Raw genomic sequence first — 20,660 nt, forward strand, 5'->3', positions numbered from 1 at the left:
GCCTTCCAGCCCAAGGGTTCTGCCTCCCTTCCCTGCTGCCCCGGCTGGCTTTTGGCTACGGGAGCTAGCTAGGGTTTAAGTTTTGTCTAAGTTCAAATTCCTCCCAGACAGACTTCAGATCTGCACATTTCCCCAAAATCAAGTAGTTAAAAGAAAAAATCCCGCTACTTGAAATCTCCATTTAATTTTGATTCTTGACAAACAATTTCAAACACAAACTGCAGCCAGGCGGGTCTTTTTCATTTTGTTTAGATTTTGGGGGAAGGAGGCAGAAGGGAGAGGAAACCACACATTTCATCAGCATTTTTTATTTTTTAATAGCCTTCAGTGTCGCCGATTACCCAGGAGATCAGCAATCTTAGCTCTGTCGAAGACAGGGAGAAGACAGAGCAGCAGCTTTCTCATCCTCCACAGCATTACTAACCCTCCAACACACAAATCTAAACACTGTCCACTCAGGGGTGCCAACTCAAATGCCTCAGCTGTTAAGACAGAACAAAAAGTAAAGGACAATCTCCAAGGTAAAACTGAAAGTAAATACTAATAATGACGTGTGACATTAAATGACTCCTTTTTCATGAGGCCATTTCAGATTGTAGCTATAACCTCAGATCAGACCTGACCGACTGTGTGAGCTGAAGTCTTAGTGGAACCATTAATTATGGATTTCCTGGCTTTTATAAGTTGGAGTCAGACCTTTGATGTTCCTTTAAGATTGTTCTCCTGTGTTCATTTCCTTTGTTTCTGTGTTGGTAGCTTAAAAAAACACCCCAAGATTTCCATGGAAGTGTATGAGATAGCCTAGAAATGCGTAGTCCATAAAAGCCCTGCAATTCATGGTTCATAAAGTCCTCTAATCCACGGTCAATAAAGCTTTGGAAAAGAGCTGTATGAACCACAGTCATTTCACAGTTCAATGAGGTTCATACAAGAATCAATAATCTGGTTTAAATTTGCGTATATTTGTCCTCAACCTGTGTATTTCTCTTTGACTTTTCAGGTTGAAAGGCAGCTCAAACAGCAGAATCCTGGAGACCTCACATGGAAACAATGAGTTTTACGCAACTTTCACCCAAAAGCCATAACAATGACCTAAATCCCTCTACTTTGTCTCAAAGGTGAACAAGTCAAGTTTCAAGTGACAACAGGTGAGTTAGGAAACAAACTGGAAGAAGAACCATTTGGAAATACGGGGCCGTAGCTCAAGGTAATACTGTATGCAAAGACCTCAGCCCATATAGAACATGGGGGGGCTCCAATTTAAGTATATGCAAATGCACGACAGATCTATGGGACAGGCAGAGTATGATCTTCTAATACACTGACTATCCTCCAAAAATGAGCGCTAACCATCTCACTGTTGAGTGCTGGTGAACATCATTGAGGCAACACAATGCAAGTTCACACGCTTCCCTCCTGCACAGGTAACACTCCATTGCCCATATTATTAGCCATCCTAGCTGCTTCCTCCCAAGAATGATCACGCTACAAAGGCTGGTGACAGGCACACATTTCTGCTCTTTTCTTGCCAATCAGAAAGGAACCAGTTAGAGAGAACTCACTGTTTATTGCCTTGTGCAAGGTCCAGCTTGCGATTAACGCTGATGAAACCCAACTGCCAAAAGCACAATATGCAGCAGCTGGTTTATGAAAGTTGAGACACCATCCAATTTATGGGGAAACCAGAGCTAGTTGTAAGTCTCTGATTTAGCTGAACAATTTGTATTTTTTGTTTTGTTTTGTTTTGTTTCCAGGAAAACACCAGAAGTTACTCCAGAACTGTAGAAGCACTAAAACCATCTGAAAGCACTAAGGCAGACTTCCCTTCTTCCAGCCTTTCCTCATTTCTAGGGCTGTGATCTCCCACTAATATCTCCCCAGGATCTTTCAGCAAGGCAGGCGACACACAGTGTCTGGTTCATCACCAGCATGGTGGGAGCGGAAACTTATGTTTCCTTATCCCAATCTCCATCCTTATGAAATGGAAGTAGAGGGATAAAAGGTTTTGATTCAGAAAATCTCATAGGAGCGCAGAGTGAATAATTTAACTCTAACCTGGGGAAGTACCCTTTTAAATACTTTTCCTAGGAACATTTCTTACTGAAATAAAAAGAGCAAAAGGCACAAAAGGCCGCCAAAGCTATGGAAGCACCACTGTTTTAAGCCTCCAGCTGCACGTTTCCACGGCCGTATCAGGCCCAATATCCAATATCCTTTCTGGATAGATAGGATGGGGGCAGGAGGATTGTGCCTAACTGCCAGGCTCCCACCAGATCTATTTAAGCACCTCACTTGTGTGACACATACGGTGAGCTAGACCAGACACTCTTGTGACATGCTGGGACACCATGGGACACCACATCTCGGCAGCCCCCAAGCAGAAGAAAGATAGAAAAGTCCCTTGTCCTCGAGGCAATTGACTATGTTGAACCAAATGCCTCTTGCTTACACATCCTCTGTGGAGAGGATCCAACCACTGAACACACTTTGAGAACAAAACACGTGAATCCTTCTTACCAAGGCTGGCATTAAATCTCAGAAATAGCCTTACTAGGTTAACATTAATACGCACCACCTTAATAACAACCCTTACATCACTCACCCTGAGAATACAATAAACTACAAAAAAAAAGAGGCAACTGCTCCATTAAAAAGAATGAATAAAAATTAAAAAAGTCCCAAAACACAAATATGTTGAGTTTTTTCCTTAGCAAAGGGAGTAGCCTCTGAGAGACTCTGACTCATTTTACTTGCAAGGAATTTAGGTGCTATGAAAACGGGAATAAGACTATGCTCAAAGACAATCATTACGTGTATAGGCGAGCAGCCAGTTCCCAACAGATTATTTCATTCCTTTTACTTGTTAGAAGATCTATAAACATTGTGGCTGTTTATCTGCCCATGAGTTGGCCTGGATAAAGGCACTAAGAGCTTTCCCAGTTTTAGAGGTGGGAGAATAAATTGCCCAGGAATCCTAAAAGCACACATCAAGAAGCCCTGGTCAAACATGAAGGCTCCTATTCAAACGCTGAATGGGAGTTTTTAACCTTGGACCAAGATTGGAATGGCCACAGAAATGTGCCTACCTCCATTCTCTTCACATAGAGGCCTTAGTTAAGTACTTCATTTTGCCTCAGTTTACTGTTTTCAATGCAGTCTGAGATGTTAAAACATTTCAGCCCCAGAACACAGTTAAAAAGATTGAAAGTCAGATATGTCAGAATCTTAAAAACTCCCAGGAATATTCTGCATGGTTGGAAAATGGGCGAGTCTTTGGGCTGAAAACTGACAGTAAAGATTGGAAAATAATTATTGGAAGAAAGAGGGCAAACACAGAATATTTTCCACTGTCTTTTTTTTCCTGTTTTTACTCTGACAAGTCTTTGTTTCTGCATATTTTAAATATTCTAAGCGTTAGCTTTTTTTGTCTTTACTTTTAGATCAAACGTGCCTATGAGTCTTCCTCCTAGTTCTTCATTAAGCTCCAAAAACATCACCTCACTCCCTGTCTCTCCCATTTAGGCTTTCTCCAACCCTCCTTATGGTCTAATCAACAAGAGCTGGGATCTGTAAAGAGCAAGTAGTTAGGAGACAGCAGGAAGAGGACAGGGACCATAAAAGTTATGACTCACCTGTCTTCTATCCGAACCCAGAGGTCATTGAACTGCCTCTGGCGATGGTGTTTGTGCTGCTTCTTGTGCCATTTCTTCTGCCTGCCAAACTCTTCCAGCTGGCTGATGCTATCTGGCAAGAGGAGGTGAGGAGACAGGCTGTCTTCTTCGTCCATCTGCAGGGGCTTCAGGGAAGGAGACGTCAGTGGGACCTGCTCAGAAAGCTGGACAGCAGGCAGGGCTGTTGCTGAGGACCCTTCCAAGACTGGGCTTGTCTTTGTCGTCCTTGAACTGCAAAACACAACATTTAAACATTTGATGAATAAGCAAGGGATCGTGCTAAGAAAAAGTGAAAGCAGAGGACTACACTACTTGGTGGGTGCTCCTAACTGCTAAGAAGGTGTACAAGGAGAAAGGCTTTTGCTCTGGGGCAGCAACTAAAGACAGCAGTGGCATCTCCTAGCAAGCTTTCCAAAGAACACTAAACTGAAAAAGGGGGAAAAGGCAGTTCACACGATATTGCTGTTTTTTGGCATTTTAATTACTTCTTACAGGCTTTAGAGCCTGCGGTAGGGGTCAACGTCACCTCCCGCGCTGGGCTGAAGGTTAAATGGCAAAATTGTGACTCTCTCTGAGGAAAACAGATACTTTAACAGAAGCTGATCTTAAATTAATGAGATAACAATAATTCCCTTCTTTTTTTTTTTCAACCTTGGATATCATCTGTGGAAAACAAGTCATTGTTTCGACTGCAACAATAATTGTTGTTCATCCGAGTTAGGATTGGTGACAGGGAAGCCCAGACTGATGACAGAAGCATGGTCTAATAGCTAGGCTGCTGGAATGGCATATGTGAGACCTGAACTCTAGCACTTTTTGTATAATGGGGAAATGAAGCAAAAAAGGGGGTAAATGACCTGTCCAAAGCCACCTTGAAACAATACTGCCAGAGCTCTTCATTCCATTGAAATGCTACCACCTCTGGCATCTGACTGGAACTATGCAGAAAAAGGCCTTTTATTGTTTTCATCTTCTAGAGTTTCACTAATTCTAGAAATAGAATTACAATACAAACTCTATCCTTTGATATGTGGCCATGTGAACTTACATTTGTGAGCTAAGATATCTGAAACAAAAATCTAATAAACCAATATTGACACAAAGTGATTTTTTTCCCCCTAACTTCAGTAGAAGCTCCTGCTTGGTCTTAATTGCACAAGAGGAACTTTTTCTGTCTCTGGGATGGCCCAATGAGTTGTAGGTACAGAAAATGGAAGAGAATTAATAGGCAATATGAAGCTGTGGTCTGCAAAACTATTTCTATTACATGGATGCTATGACTTTTATGACAGAAACAATTAAAGCCACGTGAAAAGTTTTGCCTCCTGAGTGAAACCAGTAAGACATTTTAATGAAAAAGTAATAAAAAATCCTAAACTTCATTGGTGACAATGTACAAAATGTGCTGCAAGTGAAACCACATGTTTCATTTATGGAACATTTTGTTCTCTTCCAAAAAAGTCACATCTACTACTAATGGCAGCTTTTTTTCTTTTTGATTTTTTTGAAGTCCATTACAACAGCAGTCAAGATGGTCATCTCTATTTCCACTGCATCATGTTTCACCCAAAGGTCCTTCCAAGAGCTACCGATAATTAATCGTTGCTACTACGAGACTCACTGGCAAAAACTACAGTAACTTTCTCACTCATAGCCAACATTAATGAAGTTCTTCAGAGATCATATGACAGATACAGAAAAGAGAGACTTGTTTAAACTAATTCTAAAATTCTCCAAGGTTGCTTTCATTAATAAAAGACACAAGAAAATCCCACATTTTTCTTCTTTTTCCAAGCATTCAGACTGTCAGTGAGTCCTTTTCAAACTCACTCATACTCACTCCATGCTCTATTTTACATCACAGAGAGATCTGCTGGTTCTGGATTTTTTTCCCCATTAAGACTTTGTTCTGTGACTCATGTTGAGGACGAGTTTTCATCAGTGCAGCAACTTTCTTTGAGAGATCTTGGTGCTCTCCAAAGCCTTCAAGACTTCTTAGGCTGTGACATCGGCTGATGGCTGAAGCAAAACCACACTCAGGTAAAAGGAAAGGCTCTCATAGGTTTGCATTGGGTGGGTCCCTCAGGCCACAGCAGACAGTTCTTAATTTTTATCCAACCATGACGGTGGATCAGTGAACTATCAACACGCAAATGCAGCCATTTAGCAGCTTGGAAGATAACACAGTGTGAACTTGGACAGGACGGGTTAGGCAGGTAGGAAGGACCTGGACCAAGCATCTACAAACACCGTGCGGGTAACTGCAATGGCAGCAGGCAGCAACGGGTGGTAAGAAAGCCCCGGCCTCACTGCCTGCTCCACTTATGCCAAAGCAATGGGAATACCAGCGGGCTGATATGCCCAAAGACAGCTTGTTCTGGTACTGCTCTGGATACCTCTGTTCTTCACTCTGTGGTGTGAATTTACCCAGGTCTTCCTGCAACCCAGCCGTCCATCTGCATACCGGGGAGAAGAGCACTACCCTGGCCACAAGGCTGTGGTGGGCAGAAACATGTTAAGAAGGCAAGAGCATGGAGCAGACACGAGCCCAAAGTAGACAAACGATGTGATCATCACAGCTGGAACTGAGCTGTTGCCAAGATTTCTGTTTCCATTGACTTTCTTCTCCTTGCCACCGAAACTGGGCCTCCTGTTCTGATCAGTCAGCAATTCCCCGATATGCTGAAGGTAGGAGCAGCCCCCATGTCAGCCCACATCTGCCAGCTCAAGGTGGGGGCCGCCATTTGCTTCCTTGCATGGTCTTAGGGACATCTGAACACATACTTTCCACCTTTTAACACCTACTATTTTGTTACACATGTTTACCTTGCTCTGAGCTCCTAGTAAACTGGAACCAGTAGAGAGGTGTTTTTATGGGTTGAGATTTTAGAAACCACTTAAGACGACTGGCAGCTCAATTCTTATTAAACTTAATGAGTTTGGGCATCAAACTCCCAGTGGTGGCTTTGAAAGCTTCTACCTTAATTGTTTCCACTACCATCACATGAGCCACAGGTTGTAAACTCCGTATTTCAGAACATTCTTTGGGAAGAGAATGAATAAACACTGAAGAAACGTTAAATGTTGTAACCTAAAGAGAGTTATAAACTAACCACTTGTACTTTAGAGTCGACGCAGGGGGAATAGCTCCACTGTGGCAACTGCATATTACATTTGGTCGATACTTGTTCCATTATTCCTGTACTACTAATAATTACCTAGGAGGGACTGTTGAAGGCTGTGTGTTGATGCATACTTGCTTCTTTCAAAAAAATGAATTTTTTTAAAAACTGATTTAATAAATCTCAAGACCTGGTTGTTTTCAAATCTGATCATCATCCTACAGACATTCAACCAGAAGTAAAATCAAACCTTTTAATTCCACAGAATATGGATATTTAATCCAAATATATTGTAAGAATATTGAAAGATTTTAATTCAAAGTAAGGTAGACTTCCTATCAGAAGATAACTTTCCAATTGATTTCAGTAAAAATTTTATTACTACAAAGGGCTTGAATTTATTATAGTCTGGATTTTTTACCCCCTAAAAAAAAAAAAAAAGGACAAAAAACTCCCATCTGCAATAGAATACCTGGACAATAGATCTCCCCGTTGTGTGAGGCTTTACTGTTAGATTCAACTGATCATTTCATGGACTATTTCATGCCTTTCCTTTGGTCTCAGTCTCAATGCACTCTGTAAGCACAGCTGCACTGTATGAAACCATGGGGATATAATACACTTTTTTTCCCACTCCTTCACTACTGCTGAGACAGCTTTTCAAGATACACCATTATTTTTAAAGCTAGAGAAAAAGCAGGGCTATTCTTCATTTTGTGAGGCCACAGTGCCTCTTCTGAAGAAAGAGTGAGAAAGTACCACCAAAATATCTTGGTCCACGCAAAGATCTTGGAGATTTTTCATTAATAACTTTATTTTTAAATCTATCACTCCCACACAGGGTGGTCTTTGAGAAACTAAAAGAATTTCAGGCTTTTAGGTTAGTTTTTCTCATCTCCGACCTTAATTTCCTACCCTGGGATGCACAGTTCTGCAACACAAGTTCTCTAAAATAACAGAGTCCAAATAAGAAAACTTGGGAGTCTGAGCAAATATCCTATATGGCTTGATCCTAAGGTACAGAAAACAGAGTAAAAACAGGAAAACATTTATTCTTGCTAATTCTTGAAAATGCTTAATCCGCAGACAAATACCCCTGTGGTTTTGTTTCACTTCTAGTAAGATTTGCCATCCTTTTCTAATTTTTTTCAAGAATTAAAAGAACAAAACAAAACACGCAAGTAGTTTAGGCTGAGCTGTATGCTCAGTTAGGCTCTCTCAGCATTGCTGTCTCTGCCTTGTGGTCTCTAGTGTCGCTCTGTGCTGGCACTGACAATAGAAAATTGACTCATCATCGGGATTTGCTAGGGTTATCGAGTGGATCGGGTCAGAAAAATGACATTAACATCCTGTAATAGCTTCTTTTCATAATTCCCAGGCTGAAAATTGCCCAGGTCCCATCTTCATTCAACCCCAAGCCACCTGGCAGTCTGGCCATGCCTTTCTCCCTGCCCAGGCAAGCATCTTCCTACCCCTCACATCAGGTATCCAGTTTCTGCAGCTCAGAGGGCCATGACCATCTCCGGGCTTGACAACCTCCTCTGTAGGTTATCAGAGCATCCACGTTTTGTTCCCGCTCTGAACGGCCCGTGCGAATAGCCCACCTTTCCCCACTGGTGGAGCTGCGTGGTATTAACACGACACCTTGCACCGTACCTCGTCCCCACCAACAGGGATTTTCCCAACCACCGATTCATTGAGAATTGTCTGAGGGGAGCAGGGCAGACCCCACTAACGCCTCTGCCCACTGACCCTGCCGGACTGATGTTAATAACGTGTGGGGTGAGTCCCATCAAGCCTCCCTGGGGCTTCAGCAGGGCCAGGAATTTGCCCTTGCTTTAGCTCATACGAGACGACGTGCCTTTGCTGACCGTATACATCTTCCACACAACTACATCATCAATCTATTTTTTCAGCAATCTTGCAGTAATATTTCTGTTACCTCAGATATGTGCAGAATCTTCTAAAATGCAAGTTTGCCAATTCGTTATTTGCATCTCGTCTTTGTAGCGCGAGCAATGGAAAAGTTTTGCTCAGAAGACTGTCATGCTTTGCACGCGCTTCCAAGTACAGCAACACCGCTGAGGTTTTCTTGCTTCAATTTTCAGAACTGTCAGACAAGGAAAGATTTTGTTTCACCAAGAGAGAAGCTGTGGTGCTAGCAAGGAATGCGTGATGTGGCAGCTTTATCCTTATGCCACTGCTCTTGGGATGCACCCGGATGACAGCCAGACACTAAGTTAAGAGCATTTTATTATAGACGGATTCTCATAAAGGCTCCAGTTTGGGAGCCTTTGTCAAGGCAGGAATTCGTCAGTCCCTCGCACGCATCCTTGCTCCCCTTGCCACAGGCCACAGAGACATCTGCTTCTTGCTTTTTTTTCCTTACGCATCTCTCGGAGAGAGCCGTCATGCACACCCACAAGACGGGCACCAGAATGTCCTGGCCCACAAGAAGTTTTACATTTTTTTCCTTCCACGCTAGGATGAAACTCAGATTTTCAAAGCTCTTGGGAGAGCAGCAAACAAAAAGAGAACAGAAAACCAGGCAGAAATCCTAACCAACCCCAGCACAGCTTATAGGGCCTCTTACTAGCAATGTGAAGTATGGATTGAGACCATGGTCTCTCACATAAGCAGGTGATGCCAGTGCATACCACCATGGAGTTCACCTCCTTCAGGATGAAAGCATATATCTATATATAAAAAAATTTTTTACTGCAAAAAAGAGTAACTCCAAAGAAGGGATGGGAGAATTAGACTCCTAACTTATCTGAATGCTGTAAATTACTGTGGTGTAAATTACTAAGTGCTGTAAATTACTGAAGATGAATTTGGGCTCAAGAGACAGCAAAAGAGAATACCTGTGAAATCGCTGATTATTCACTCACCTGATTGGCTTAATTATAATGAGGTTATTTTCTTTAGGATGCAGGTGCCTTAGGCCTATACACTAAAGTTAAAGCATTTCCACTTCTTAACAGAATTTAGAAACAAAGTTGTTTTTTCATTTTTGTATCAGAGTCAACTACATCTCATGAGCAGTTAAATTAGGTTAAGTAGTTAAATCAGATTACAGTCCACCCCAAACTTGGATGGTATCTCTGGACTCAGAATCCATGTCAGACTATTTCTCTGGGAAGAATCACTGTTGTTCAAGAACTGTGGCCTTAGTTTGAAAGGGAATTTGGTCCTCAGTATACACATATATATATGCAAACCTTCAACTCTGTGCATAAATAAAGTGAAAAGCTTGTGAGGTCAAGATATTCCCATGGATGGTGATGTTTTTCTTCCCAGTTTGAGAAACTATAAAATAAGAGAAGTGAGTAAAACTTTTGTTATCTATTCCATTTCATTAAAAGTGGAGCTGATCTAGGGCATAGGAAAAGAAATGCAAGCTTTCTCCAACTTGAGCGGTTGAATTTGCTGAAAAAAGAGAGGACAGCTGAAACATTTGTTACTTGCCGTTTCCACATTTTCATATGAATCCCTTTATTTCAGAAAATTCAAAATGTTTCATTTCAGCACTTTTTGAACAAAGCTTTTAATTTTTTTTGTCTTCTATTTTCAAAGACTTAAATGCTACAAAGTGACCTTTTTTGTTTAAAAATTGATCTCAATTAAAAAGAAAAACCCAACTAATAAATAAAAATGACAAAAACCCAACAAAACCCAGCCCCTGCCTTCAAAAACGTCCTCAAAATGTTCCACTTCAGATTGCTCTGAACTTATTTCCCCTTCTCGACTTTTTGGTTCAATTCTTGAACTGAATAACCCTTTGTTCATGCATCTTTAGTGTAAACTGTGTAAGCTGCACACTCCAGCCTCAGAAGATGGGCTGTGCCCACAGAGGAAGGCTGGGTCGACCCTTAGTCTTGCTTCCATCTCCCACATTAATAGCAAATAAGAACCTTCTCTGATCCTGGCACACAAAGCCTCACCTCAGACTCTATTCCCTAAATCTTCACTGTCTTACTATCACCATACTAATTTAGTGCTAAGCTATGTCTGCCTGGGTAGTTTGGGTCAAGCAAAATATTCTTAATACAGCTGCCTTTGGTGCCTCGCTGTCTTATGGAAGTTGTACTTAAAGATCCTTAGACAGAATACCTATCCCACAGATCAAAGTGGGCTCTTTTCTGCTCAAGCATCCTGGTTCAACATGGGAGCACACAGCTATGCAACTGTCCTGGGACATCTGGTTTATTCTGGAAGTCTACTTCACAGAGGAGAGAAAGGGCTTCGCACGCAAATTACAATTCCTATATGTCCATGTAGCACTGAAAGACTTGCCATATAATGTTAACTGAAATGTTTCAACATCTTCTAATAAATTTTTGAGTGCTGACTTCGCAATGAATTTTCAGTATTTCTGCTCTTCCTCCCTGATTTTGGACAGAAACAAATGTTGGAGTATCAGCATTACCTCTGGATTGGAAATCCTGACTTCTGTCCAAATTTGCCAAGACTACACAGGCTTTCTGATGAATTTAAAGTGATGGTATTACACCACAAAAGAAGATTTTAGGGTTGCATTTTTATTGAACTGGAATATTTTCAAGCTTTATTCCACATGTTTTTTTCTGTTATTGCCTGAAAATCATTAATAACAAGAATAAATATATTGCTCTTTCCTTTTAATAACTTTTTAATAAACACATATATATTGCTGTAATAAAGAACGATGGTGGACTTATTACTGGGCAATGTAATCTCTGTTTCCTCTTTATAAACTCTCTGATCTTTCCATGTTTCTTCAAGGTGATGTCATATTAATTATACACAGCAGATCTTTCAGGTGCTGGAAATTAACTTCCATCATTCAACAGGTTCTGCAAAGCATAAAATTCTTACCCAGTTCGGCCCAATCTGAAACACCAAGTTTCTTCAGGTCTCATTGTGACAGCAGGAGTAGGGAGGTGATCGTGCCCCTGTACTCCGCCCTGGTGAGGCCGCACCTCGAATACTGTGTTCAGTTTTGGGCCCCTCACTACAAGAAGGACACTGAGGTGCTGGAGCGTGTCCAGAGAAGGGCAACGAAGCTGGTGAAGGGCCTGGAGCACAAGTCTTATGAGGAATGGCTGAGGGAACTGGGACTGTTTAGCCTGGAGAAGAGGAGGCTGAGGGGAGACCTCATCGCGCTCTACAACTACCTGAAAGGAGGTTGTAGCGAGGTGGGGGTCGGTCTCTCCTCCCAAGTAACAAGCGATAGGACGAGAGGAAATGGCCTCAAGTTGCACCAAGGGAGGTTTAGACTGGACATTAGGAAAAACTTCTTTACTGGAAGAGTGGTCAGGCCTTGGAAGAGGCTGCCCAGGGAAGTGGTTGAGTCACCAACCCTGGAAGTATTTAAAAGACGTGTAGATGTGGCGCTTAGGGACATGGTTTAGTGGGCATGGTGGTGTTGGGTTGACGGTTGGACTTGATGACCTTAGAGGTCTTTTCCAACCTTAATGATTCTATCATTCTATGATTTCCAAAGTTTTGGTTTGGGCTTAGGTTTTGGGCCACTTCTACGGCGTATTGGGCTGATTCTACAGCGTATTTACGGTGGTTTGGGCAGTGTCTGAGAAACTGGACAATGGTGACCAAATACCACCATCTCATCTCAGCGGTTATGATCTCAGACTCCAGTGACCGGAAAGCAAGTCAAGGGCTGAACAAACACTTCTTTCTCCTCCAGCTGCCACAATCAAACCAGAAATACTCACCAAAACCTGTCTCTCTCCTTCTTCCATTTTAAGTCAATGGAGCTCCTGATATCTATGGCTGTCTGCTCCTCTCTAGCCATTGTCAGCTTTTGGGACACTGAGCTGTATAGCCATGCGTAAAGGCAGGTTTGCTAACTCAGTTGCAAACTATTCTCATCTCATGTGTTGTTACTCCCAAACCATTCCTGACCTCGGTTTAAGCATAGAAAAGAAACTGAGGATACATTTGTTCCATCCCAGTAGTTGTTATCCAGACAGGTTTCAAGATTAAGCAGCTAACTGACAAAAAAAAGCACCAAACTGGCTGCTCGATTTTGATTCCTCAGTAGAATTACAGCTAATACACAACTGTTGTCTGTATCTTACTTGTTTGCAATCCAAATTGAATTCTGCTCCCAGATTGTCTCCTTTGGGAACTGGTTTCCCTTCTTTGCTGAATCCTCCGGAGAGAAGAAACATCTGCAGGAGCCCGTATTTTCCATCACATCCTAAAAATAAACTCTCTACAGACACATCAACTGAGCAAATACCTAGTTTGAGGGACTAAAACATTCTCACTGACTTCAGATTTAAACTAAGGGCAGATTATTCAATGTATGCCTGGCGCTGTTTCCTGCACTTCCCTCTGATGCTCTTGAAGCTGGGCCCTGGCAGAGATGAGATCCTGGGTGGATCACAAATCTGTGCAAGCACGGCAACTTGTCCTCCTTAAGTACCTTGTTCAGTCCAGGCTCTGACAATTGCAAGATGACAGATAACGTAGGTACATAAGTAGCAGCTATCACTAGAAGGAGAGAGACATGGACCACTTAAACTGAACAGCAGGCAGAAGTGTGGAACCAAAGAGCCGTAAGAAGACCATGCCTGCAAGAGATCCCACGTCTCTGTTACACTGAATCCACTTTTCCCCTCTGTAGCTGACACTGTATAACATCTGATCTGCTTAGCCATTGATGGCTGCTGAGCTAAAAAAAGGAACACAGAGCCAGTCTGCCTTTCTCCAAACTACTGTTATAGCCCATCGGCATTGTTTTTATCACAAGGCCTGAGTGTTTCCAAGAAAAGAACAAAACAGTTGTCAGAAACCCTATTCAGGCAACACTTCAGCCTGTCTGTGGGCATTTTTACTGAGCGGTAATGGACAGAGCCCTTGAAACATGATGAAGGCAGAAGAGTTCTTCTTCCAAACTCCACTTGCTTTAATATCTAATGCTGTTCTATCAACTCTAATGCTGTTCTATCAATTCTAATGTTAAGAGACTTCACATAAGGTCTCTACGTATTAGCCTGGTTTCACCTGGGTTCACTCTCTGTATTAACTCATGCTGATGAAACTGCTTGTATCAGATACTTATTTCTGTCTGACAAATCCATCCTTCATTAAAATTCTTCATTAACAAAGTATGCATATTGCTGCTGAAACCTTAAGGAAGAAAAGAAGGTTTTATATTCTCTTTTTCGGTTGTTAATTGAAACCCATGAGATTAGACCTTGAACTACAGCTTGAATATCTAGGAGGTATCTGAGGCTACAAGAAAGATTGATTTTTAATGAACTCAGGCAAATCTCACTGACTAGTTACAAACAACAGTGCCCAGGTCTTCTCCCCTTAAAACAGGAAAACTTGCACTGACCCCAGAAAATCTCTCTCCTTCATTGCAATGTGTATTATTTTTATTTTTATCGGTACATTTAAGAATCCCAGAAATAAACTATGCACACATTAAAGAGCTCCATCTCAGCAAGCTGACAAGTGAAGGGTATGAGACAATGACAGATACAGCCAGAGCATCATGAGGATACAGTGACACAGCATTCAACCGTACAGAAGTGAGAGCCTTTGCAGCCTCCCTCCCTGAACTCCTTCATTGCAAAGTAGTGTTGGGGGCTCACCTGCTCCAAGGAGTTACCAACACAGCTAAAAATGCAGGAGGAGGAGGGTCTGCATAAAGGCTGTGCTTCCTTCCTCCTGCGTCTAACTGGTTAGCACTGGCCACCAGGAGTCGTGGAGGTCTACTTAGGTCCCCTACTAACAGCCTCTGCTGAGAAAAGGGGGAGGAGAGTGATGGGTCTTTGAAGCAATTCTGGTGCCAGTCATCTTCCGATGGAGGAAAGGGAGGGAATGTCCATGTATGGCTACCAGGGCTTTCTGTGGCCCAGCAGAAGAATTAGGCCAACTGGCTTCCTTGACCAGAGAGATATCAAGATCCTCAGGTGCCCTTCGTGTAATCTCTGCAGATTTAATTTGTCAAGGAAAAATAATAAATTAGACTGGAGACTGGCAGTGGTTGAAATCTTCATTAGGGGTGCTTTGTGGACATGAATGACAAATGGCTCTTGTCACAAGCTTGAGCAGACCCAAATTCTACATAAACTGTTTATACACACACACACATAAACATACACAAAACCAGTGACTAAGTCCAGCTCTCCTCCCATGAAAAGAACCCCACACCGCAGTAAGTGAAACACCAGGAAAATGAAAACCACTTGTTCTGCTGCTCCCCAGAGCACAGTAAGTCAGTTAGGAAGCCTCCTCCCTCCATTGTATGTGCATGTGTGTTTTCTTAGTCTGTGTTTATTTATTTGTTTGTTTGCCTGGAAATGCTTTATCTAGGTGCCAGTTGTTTCAGAGAGCATCACAGCCTAGTATTTGTAGCACTGCCTGGCTACTGAAAAGCATGTAGTATCACAAGTCTAACAGACGTCAGAGACTCATCAAAACTATGCCTGGCATCTGGCACGGGTTCTAGCAGTCACGTTAGCTTCTTATCACTACGGAAAGCTGGAACACTTTGACAGTGACCAAACTAGGACTTCTCCTGAGGCGGTGCTGTAATCCAGCTCAAACTACAGAAAAGGCAATATTCCTTTGCTAGCAGAGGGCTTTTTATCTCAAAATCACTCTTCTGTTCTCAGAATAATTTGGTAATTTAAAGTTGGGTTTTTTTAGTATACATTATTAAAGTGAACTGTCTTCTCTATCCACGGCGAGTGTGCCCAACCTCATGGGATCAGGTCGTCCCTGCAACAGAGCCCTGCACTGGAATACATACCTCATTTTCAAAGGGTTTGGAGGAGCAAGGGTTCAACTTCTATGCTTGCAACCTTCATTCAGCTTTTGCCACTGCTTCTTAATCCACACAATATCATCCCTTGCTAGTTCTCCTGTAAGGACTTCACCTTTTAATAAGTGAGGGCTCCTCTCTGTCTCAGACCGCCTTCCACTCCAAGTGTTGGATTCACAGCACAGGTCAGAGATGCTGCCTTAGCCAAAAGGGCCCCTACGGAACCCCATTTTCTGCCATGTTGTCTGCACAGTAGAGCTGAATTTATGTTGGTGTCAGCCACAGAAAGCCCTTGCCTTTTTTTTCTGCTGTTGTGGTCTACCCTGGCAGCTAAGATCAATCCTGGATAGGTGATGTCTCCATACCACAAGTGTGAGATTGACAGGCATGTACCAGGCGACACTAAGCCCAGAAACAGAAAGCCCATCCAAATCTTCCACTTTCACTGGAAGCAGCTCCACACACGAAACGTCTGTACAAGAAAGTGCTGAGAGAAGTGGGTGAGTCTCAGGCACTGGGAAGAAGACTCAGATGACCTCTGCATCATGCTCTGCGGTGGCTGAGATATGTCTCGTATTTATTCAGAGCAGCACAGCGCTGCCAGTGCTTTCACAGCTCTCCCGGCCTGAGCGCTGCCCATCAAATCCTGAGAGGGGAGGGATCGCCTAGTGGTTTAGGGGTTGGTAGTTTAACTAACGCTGAACTAGCTGTGCTGCCATAGTTTCCCTCAGGGAGTTAAAAAACTCTTTATGCCCCAGTTTTCCATCCACCCACGGAGATAACTCCCCACCTCACCTGAAGATAGTGAGAAGAAATTCCGCAAAGATGCAGAGATGCTGTGCTGGCGGGGCCACGTGAGCGGACAGATAAGCATGGGCCAGACTGCAAAGCTGCCACCTCGTGCTGTTGAAATGCTGCCCACGTAAGATGTTTTAATTAAAACTGCATCTGACTCACCTCTCTGCAATGAGACTAAGCGCTGGGGGCTGCCCCACCGGGCCCGCGGAGACAGAGATGTTAATTCTGAACAGAAGCACAGGCTACTCAAGCAATGCTCTTTTCCTGAGCAAACGATGACACCCTGCACACACTCCTGTCCATCCCTCTGTCTCCTCCCTTCTCTAGTAAGACTCAATCTAACAGCCAGTTGTAAGTGAATTAACCCAAGTAGCACAGAGATTAAAAAAGAGTGTATGTCCTTATTTATACGAAAATAAGCAGGAAGGAGTCAGGCTTTATGAGGAAAGACTCAGGTATGAGCTCAGCCCTTTCCTAGATACCAGAGTCCAACAATCAGAAAACCCATAGGACCCCTAGATCTCATCAGGTCTGTCGTTCACAGACCGACCAGGGGTTTCTTGGAAAGGCAGGGGAGGTAAAGAGGGAGGGAAGTGGGACACTGCACTCCAATAGTGAAAGAAGAAAATAAAATCAGTATCCTGCTCCGTCATCTCATTTAAAACACTTCTGGTTGTGCATTTCATTTGCCGCCTTTCACTGATTTGAGTGGCAATTGCTGACCATTCAGCAATGATTGCTATCAGTATGAATGCTTGAATACATAGAAATTGCCCTAAATTCATGGCTGCATTCATAAAACAAACAAACAAAACCCTTGTTAACTCTGGTTTCTTTCAAGTCAATGTCCTTTCTCCTTGAGAGGGATGTTTCTAAAATTGCCTCAGGGATTTAAACCTCAATGCCTGCTAAATGTCAATGGAAGTTGCACTTCCCAGTTTCATTTGCGACCTAAAACCTAATCTACATATAAGTTTGATACATGTGCAAAATTCTCATTTAACATTAGCAAGAAATCACATGCCTCTAGGGGAAGAGAGATGATTCCTTTGTCACAAACGCAAAGCAAGGTTTGCTTTGACAAAATGGTGGCAAAAAGCCAATCTGTGCATCTATTGCATCCGTTGACTGTAGGTCAATGAGTGGAATGACCCCCTGCTCCTGGGAAGAGGTCTTCAGCCTGGGTGGCACTATGGAGGAAGGAAGGAGGCACCCAACAAAACCATGTTTGTGCCCAAACTGGAGTCAGAGGTGAGGACACAACAAGGTTCTTCAAATCTCCATCTGCAAGGATGGGAGAAGCAGAGGAAGAGCCACCCACCGACCTAGGCCAAGCCACCACCAGTATTACCCTGGTGTCAGACAGCCTTGATTCTTAGCACTGCTGATTTCAGAAACCAGCTTTTTCCTCTTTAAAGTTCATGCAGGGACTTCTGAATCTTCTTTATGCTGGAATATGATGCCTTGACCCTGTGGGTGTTAGGAATAATTCCTTAAAATGACTTAAAATGCCGCAAAGGCAGGCAATGTTACAACCTAAACCCACTACAGCAGCAGAGGTTTACTGCTCTCCTTGTAGAGAATCACGTGAATTTATTTCAGCTAGCAATGTTTTCTTTCCCCTTCAGAAATCAGGAGGAGACAATACCACAAAAACATTTGAGATCCATGTGAACCTTGTTTAGCCACTGTGGATTGGGATTTACATTCCAGGGGTATAATGAACCCAGAGACGCAAAGATGTGGGCACATAACGTTATTAAACCCTTGAAGATTATCCCAGTCTCACTCAGTAACAGCCTTTTATTAACGATGCTGGCATGTATATGAACATAGCAAAGTTCAATGCCAACAGAAACCAGCAAACTTGCAGAGGCTGAGCAGCAGCCCAGTGTAGTCCTCTGTGTTAGAGCTCGGGACAGGCTGTATCATTTTTCTTCAATGGAGGGGGAAAGTGTTTATCTGGGAAGCATTTCACATCAAGGACAACAGGGAACTGTTTAGCTTTTCACAAATAGGCTGGTATGCAACTTCCAAGCACCCTCCAAGGAAAACTTTGGAACACTGGCCACATCTTTCCAGCAGGGATTTCATGTAAAGTAGTTAATGCCCCACATCCTTCATTCTGATTTACTCCTGCTTCATCCTCGCTTCAAAGTGCTGCGCTCACTTCAAACACAACATGGGGCTCATCTCTCTGAATACGCACTTTGATCGCTGGAGACTCCAAATTCGTATCGGCCGTTCAAACATAAACAGGGATGTGCTGTCTTGACAGAGGTATTTCTGTGACTGCCTTTATTTTTGTAAGAGTAATTTGGAAACGTGAAGCTGGAGTCAGATGACAGGAGATTCAAATCTAGTGGCCAGACAGGGCACTGGATACCACAGCGCTTGGGGCCTGTCTACGACTTTGCTACTGAGTGGCTGCAGGTTAGCAGGGAAATCTTAGTATCCCTGATTTCACGCGTGTCCTGGGAGTCAGTGGAGAAAAGCTTCAGTGTGCTCTTACCCACAAACAAGAGCACCAAATTAGGTCTCTCTTCCTCTGCAAGCTGCCACCAGCAGAGTGGCACTGCAGAGTTGTGGGCTGGTCGGACGTCCCATACAGCAGTAGAAAGGGAAATACCCCAAATCTAGTCCTTCTGTCAACTCTGGTCCTCTGTGGGACCACCTGTTTTCTTGCTGAAGTCAACAGGAGTTATTACCATGCCGGGTGTAAATTTAGGCTAATTCTTGGTGCTGATGAAAAATTCTGTTCTACGGTGAGGCTACAGATGAGGCAGAGAGATGGGCATAGCCAGGTCCACAGCAGCCATGATGGGGTAAATCCTCCAGGTGCTTCTCCTGACCCACTGGAGTCTCAGAGGACTGTGACAGTGGCAAGGGATCCAATTTTCACGAGCAGAACAACTGCTGTCCATGCGGCCACCCGCCTGAACAAGAAGTCAAGGCGGAGGCCCAAACAGATAATTCAGTTTCTGTCAGACACTCCCTGTGCCCCAATCTTTCTCTCTAAATTTCCATGTATTAATTCTGAAATTGCATTACTGTAATAGTACATTTTTAGCAATCATGATTGCAGGAAATTGTCTTCATTCAGGATATTCCTCCATCGTATCAATTGACAGCCACTGTGACTATATCCATATACAGGATCTGACCCATTTTTCCTCCTTCCCGTTTCTATTCACAGGTCCATTTTTCATTCTCCCTGGAATGCGGAGCATTTGGGAGTGTAGGTGGAAAGCCAAAGTCTTTCAACACCCACTAATAGAAATTTGTTTTATTAATTAACTTTGTGGCAAGAAAAAAAAAAATAAGAGAGCTGATCCCCTGCTCTGAACTCATGAATCACTGCGCAAGAGAAGACAAGTCCTCTGAGACACCAGAGGCCTCAGACAGAGTGAGTGACTGAGTTGCTTTCTTGGGAACTCCTGAGTCATCAAACACAGCAGTTTAATCCCCAGGAAATGGGAAACATATTGGCGTGACGTTCACTTGCATGGAGCATGAGCTCCAGAGAAGGGTGAACCTCCGAAGGTTCTGGAGATCAGTTTAGCTTGTGGAAGGATTTTAAAACCTTAAAGCGTCTCTGAAGTATATCTGATCTGGAGCTGGGTACAGTATTCCCAACACATGATTTACTGGATGAATTAAACTCTTTACATACTTTACAGATTACATCTGAATTTACTTTGACTTCTCATAAAAATGATTCAATGATTATGACATGAAAATGTATTCTGGCTTCTAAGTTATTTACTGTGACAAGTGCTTCATATATTCACCATTCTTAATTTACTAGTCCCGTTGTAAGAACTTACTTTTTTTTGGCATTCTACCATTAGCACTTAACTAGGAGGAGCAGCTGATATACATGCTTCTCAGTCTGACCCTTCACCATGATTCTCCTAAAGGGACACCCACACAGTCATTTCAGACCCAAAGCTGGGTTGCGGCCAGTGTGAAGCCACCTGGCTTGGCCGAGATACCACGAGTTGTTGAAAGTGAGACTATTTTGCACTGTAGTGGACAAGAAATGGCACAAGATCACACCGCATATGTACATTAGAGTGATCTTCTACTTGTGGGAGCAATTCAGAAAGGTTTCAGTAAATTTCGCAGCTTGCCACAACAAGATCCACCCACAAGGAGTCATTTGGCCATGCCACCAGTCACACAATGTTGTTTCGGAGGGCTTCTAACCCCGTTTAAACTGTGAAGAATGACCCTATGAACACCCGATCACTCATGAAAGACAAAATGTATTTGTCAATATATTCC

The 20,660-nt window shown here is 42.9% G+C and overlaps 1 protein-coding gene across 1 annotated transcript in view; it reads right to left on the reverse strand.

Moving 5' to 3' along the window:
- The window catches only part of LOC104083513 (metalloprotease TIKI2-like), a gene marked incomplete at its 5' end in the record, with an annotated part of 132,558 nt that overhangs the window by 17,748 nt on the left and 94,150 nt on the right, over positions 1–20,660 (reverse strand). The window contains one exon of the mRNA XM_009587017.1: positions 3,633–3,902. Coding sequence (XP_009585312.1) covers positions 3,633–3,902 — 270 coding nt within the window. The remainder of the gene's footprint in view (positions 1–3,632; positions 3,903–20,660) is intronic.

This window comes from Fulmarus glacialis, unplaced genomic scaffold (assembly GCF_000690835.1).
Source record: "Fulmarus glacialis isolate BGI_N327 unplaced genomic scaffold, ASM69083v1 scaffold14231, whole genome shotgun sequence".
NCBI lineage: Eukaryota > Metazoa > Chordata > Aves > Procellariiformes > Procellariidae > Fulmarus > Fulmarus glacialis.